The following is a 5,018-nucleotide window of genomic DNA, read 5'->3' as shown; positions in this document are numbered from 1 at the left end:
GGGGGTTATGGGCCGGGGGGAGAGGGATAGACAAGATTATAGTCAATATTAAGATCCAGTGATACCAGTTGAATTATAGAGGGTACCATGGAGGACAATTATGGTCATCCAAGCCTCCCAAAGTACAAGAAAAGTTGTCATTTCTCTTCCTCTATATCAGAGTTCAGCAATCAAGATATCAAGGAAATAGCCTCTCCATGAATCAGGGGTAAAGCTGCATACATCTGCCCCTCCCCAGAGGCCCAGACCCTGCAGTAGCAGGAGCCCTATGAACTGGGATACCCTTTTTTGCCATCTAGATATCAGATACCCAGACCATTTTTATCACTGGTAAAAAAAAAAAAAAATTGTACAGACCAAGGTAAACAGCAACAACAGGAGGCCAAAGCCAAATGGAAAACCCCTAAATGGGACTAAACTCTGGGGTGTGGACCAAAACTGCAAATAATGTCGACTCCCCACTCTGGCCCACTCATTTGCTATAGAATTGGCAGAATGTAATCACCTTGAACTTCCACTAGAATATAGGTATCTGTGCTCTTACAATTTCCTATTTGTTGACCGAAATTCCATAATAATAAGACATAGAATCCAAATAAAAACTTATTTATTTTCACTCTTAAGAATGATGTCTTTCTAGCATTTCCGCCCAATGTTAGACTTGTTATAAAAAATATAATAACATTACATATTTTGTGAACATGCATATTATTATAAGTTTTTGAACATCTTTTGTCCAGAATTGGCCAGAATCAAATTTTTTATCATCAGATCAGCAGATTCTCTGTTTTGATTGGTGGATCCAAATCAGAGTCTGAATCAATTCAATCTATCAATCCTAGAATGCAGCAATCAATCAGAAATTTCCAAGACCTTTACAACTAATTATTTCAGATATCTCTTGTACTTTCATGCTTAATGGATTTTATATCCTGTACCCATACTCCCACCCTCTAGAATCCCAGCCTTTAGATCTTCACATACAATCACACCTATCCATTTCTGTTATTGTCCACCAGTGTACTGGAGTTTGTAGGTCAAATTTAAAGAACAGAAATAGCTCCATAGAAGTTTGGGAGACAGTTCTTCAGTGAACTAAACTAAGACCTGATATTTATCATCACACTCTAACAAGCTGCAGTACAAAGTGATAAATTAATTTAACACAAGTTCAGCACAAAAGGCCATGATTATTGAATTTAATTGTATAGAATTTAGAAGAAAAAAGGCACACCTTCTTCTCAAGGAAGTCCAAGGCCTGTTGTTGTGTATGTACATCTGAGTCTGCAGATTCCTAAAATTGAAGAAAAATAGATTTCATTCAAAATGGTATTAGGTCACAATAAAAACCACAAATTAACTTGAGGATGAAGAGGAAAATCATAAGATGAGGCAAAATAGATAAACCAAATGTCATTACAACAACAAAGACCTTGAGTGACTCTTATCCTCCAGCAATCATTCAAAGAAAACTAGGAAACAGACTAAAAGAGTTCACAAAGCAAGTCGCCCTTAAATGTATTTTGATATCACAAATCATAATCAACACATAAAGCACAGAAATTTGGCTACTAAAATTATATGTGAAAAAACTCAAAACACATACGTTGGATTTTGTCCAAAAAAATTCTACATATGCAACATATGACAGATTGTCCGGAAATTCTATAATGCCACTTATGACATCGTCTTTTGAAAATGAGGTCATTTCTTTCCAAATTCCAGCCAGCATACTCCACTTGCACTCTTGCTTCAGCCTTTTCTGTTAATCATATATCTTGAAAGCTATGCGCCTATGCCTCAGCATCCAGGTAAGAACAACAAAGGTTGCAGAACAATTGATGCACAAAAATTAGTCATAACATCATTAGCTGGGGAAAGAAATTTATTGGAGAAAGCTTAACTAATGGATGGGGTTCTAAGAATGAACTATCAGAGTATAAATGTAACCAACAATTCTGAGAGATCGGTTAGATAAAACAGTTAGTAAATATCTTAATGTTTCCATTCTCTGCTAGAAATTGTTTCTGATTACCTTATCATACATCTCTTAAGTTGAATGAATATAGAATCTGCCTTGTTTCTGGTTTTCTCTGCAGTAAACCCATCGCACCATCTACAAATCCATTAAGTTATTATTTTCCAGATAGAATATGCTCAGAAGACCTAGGTGATACTGATTCTGAAGTTTCAGAACTGTTTGAGACAGATTCATAATATTAAAGGTCAATCTTTCTTTAGAGTTTTACAGTGTTTTCTGTTAGTTGATAGGAAGAAGACAAATCTTCTTACTTTTCAATAATGCCAGAATTTATTGTAATTATTCAAAGCTCTTTGCTTTCATAAATTGTTTCTGTTTTGCCTTTATCTTTTCTGAAATTCCATATCAGTCCCTCTCTTTAAATTTATTTACCAATCTGTTCCAGGTACTGTTTATCTTTCCCAAAAGGGTCCTGAACAATTCAGAAATTGTAGAATTGCCACTATTCCTTGGATTTGAGTTTTTTTGTCACTTTGGTGGGCCGTAGGCCCATAGCAATCTAAGTTAGGGTTCAATCCTGGGGTTGCATTATACACATATTTAACCTTTAAAATCATGTTTACCTGAATGGAAGGCAGAAGTAGGGCAGCATATCTAGGATCCCTTCCAATCATCTGTACTACCTCTTGATCACTCTCCATTCCCATAGCTTTCATGATCACCATGATGGGAACCTGTAGAAATCAAAGTTACAGTTAAAATACATTATTGTAGAAACAACTACAAATTACAAAAGAACAAAGGAAAAAGAGTAATCATGTGTATCACCTGTTTAGTAAGAGCATTGAGATGTAAATATATCTTCTCCTTGTCCATGAGAATTACTGTTTGGCTCTTTGTTGCCTCTGTGCTGCTAGTGATGGATGCATTTAGGCTGGAAACAAATGGCAAACCAATAGAAGAATCTGAGATAATTTGTGTCCTAAAATAAGGCAAGTGAATTATGCAAATAATTAAAAGGTTCAAGCGAGATGAAATGCACTAAACTAGTGCATAATTAAAAGATTCAAACCAGATCAAATGCGATGAAATAGTTAACATTCAATCCATGTGACTCCTAAAAATGGAATCATAAAATTAAGTACTTGGCTGCTTAAGTGATGTAAAAATGTACCAAAGGGAACAAGAAATGAAAAGAATACGACAATACCCAGAGCAACTGAAGTAGTAATCTTCCCATAACTGATCTCATTCCAGAGACAACTACATATCTTCATAGGTATATAGTGTATGTACTAACATTTTTGTAGAAATCCAAAGATTTGTAACCAGTAACTTGAGAGAAGAGAGATGAGGAAGAGGAAGAGAGACGGCAAGGGAGAGGAGCAGCCAATGTACATATTGGCAGTCTCCCTCCATCATATATTTATAATAAGTAGATCCAAGTACAATCATAAGTGGAATGGGAAAAACAATCCTAGTCAAACTCTAATTTAGGAAACTAGAGATCTAGTCTACTAGGAACCTAATCTAAATTGGAAAATAACTAAGATAACCATGTCATGATGGGGACACTCCCCCTATCGTGGATACATATTCCAACAATTATATAAATTTGCAGACTATGAAGTTTTAAGACATAAAACCAGAATTGATATAACATCTATAGAATGCAATTCAATACATTCTGGGACACAGTGGTCAATTGTTTTTGTGGAAAATATAACTAACCAAACTCCCAAAGTCAAATCATACAGATATTTCGATTGGAAATAATGAGACACATTAAGGACCACTATAAAATTAAATAATATTTACAAGTCTTTCTGTTAGATATATTATATAATAATAAGAATTTTTCGAAAACTGTGGGTATGGCCTTCCACCCTTGGCTCCACAACTTGAACTACCCCTTGTCCAATTTGGCTAACTCCGCAGCCTTATGAATTTTGCACAAATGAACTATGTCAGAACTAAGCCAAAACAGAGAGATAATTTGTTCGAATATATCAAATCAGGTCAAAATCAAGATTTGATTCATTGGAACTAACCTATTATCAGATCTGCCTTACTCTAATGACATCTTGTGGCAAAGTCACAAAGAGAAGGGGACCGCACCCTTGCCAAGGTCATCATACCTGAAGTTATGTTGATTCCTGAGATACCTTCTTCCAACAGTCAGGAGAACATGAATATGGTTTATGACTTCAGTATGATAGTGGGACCATTTTTCAAGGACTGTAGTCTATTTTACTCTCCATCCCAATGTTTATCACCGATCAACCACCAAAGCCACCTTCCTATCAAACAGCTTGTATCTCCAAAAAAATAAACATTTGTCATTATCCACTAGAGGTATTCTTGCAGGTGAAAATTTAAAATTAAATCATTCAAATGTTCTCTATACTTCTTTTCTTAAATGGAATGTTTTAGGACTGTATCCAGGACTTTCTCGAAAATATACAGCATGAAATATATTATATAACCTAAATGAAATTTGAAATATCAGACTTGAATCTAGTGCGAGTGTCACCTAAACCCATCTTAAGTTCTAACCAGTAAGCACCAAAAATAAAGGTAAAGAAGCATGGTTTTAAGTATCTCCGATACTGATACGATACCCTCCGATACGTATCTTAAATTTAGCCGACCGATACGATACACACCGATACGATACATAAAATTTTTAAATCCTTTCGGATCGATATATATCCCCTACAATACATACCGATATGCATCAATACACCACCAATACACATCGATACGATACGATACGATATGCCTCGATACGACTCTATGAAAAATATAAAATTGAGATAAAATATACGTTTTGGTATGTATTGGTACGCATCGGTGAGTATCGGTATGTATTGATCAGTACGTATCGGTATATATCGGCATGTATCGGTGAGTATCGATGAGCATCGATACGTATCGGTGAGTATCAGTATGTACCGATACAGTGCGCTACGGTCATATAATGACCAAGATGGGTAATTTTTCAGAAAAACACGATTTTTTGAAGGGTTTTTGTTCC

The 5,018-nt window shown here is 35.4% G+C and overlaps 1 protein-coding gene across 4 annotated transcripts in view; it reads right to left on the bottom strand.

The window, feature by feature from the left end:
* The window catches only part of LOC122061948 (DNA-directed RNA polymerase III subunit 2), a 103,685-nt gene that overhangs the window by 93,951 nt on the left and 4,716 nt on the right, over positions 1-5,018 (bottom strand). For all 4 annotated transcript variants that reach the window (XR_006134758.1, XR_006134759.1, XR_006134760.1 and 1 more), the window contains exons 10-12: positions 2,810-2,915; positions 2,605-2,715; positions 1,235-1,294 (exon numbers count right to left, since the gene is read on the bottom strand). Coding sequence is in view for 1 of the 4 variants with exons in the window: in XM_042625540.1 (XP_042481474.1) it covers positions 1,235-1,294; positions 2,605-2,715; positions 2,810-2,915 (277 nt within the window). In the remaining 3 variants the exon portion in view is untranslated. The remainder of the gene's footprint in view (positions 1-1,234; positions 1,295-2,604; positions 2,716-2,809; positions 2,916-5,018) is intronic.

Source organism: Macadamia integrifolia, chromosome 14 (genome assembly GCF_013358625.1).
Source record: "Macadamia integrifolia cultivar HAES 741 chromosome 14, SCU_Mint_v3, whole genome shotgun sequence".
Lineage (NCBI taxonomy): Eukaryota > Viridiplantae > Streptophyta > Magnoliopsida > Proteales > Proteaceae > Macadamia > Macadamia integrifolia.
The sequence above is the reverse complement of the archived record's forward strand: the minus strand, read 5'-3'. Positions and strand labels throughout refer to the sequence as shown.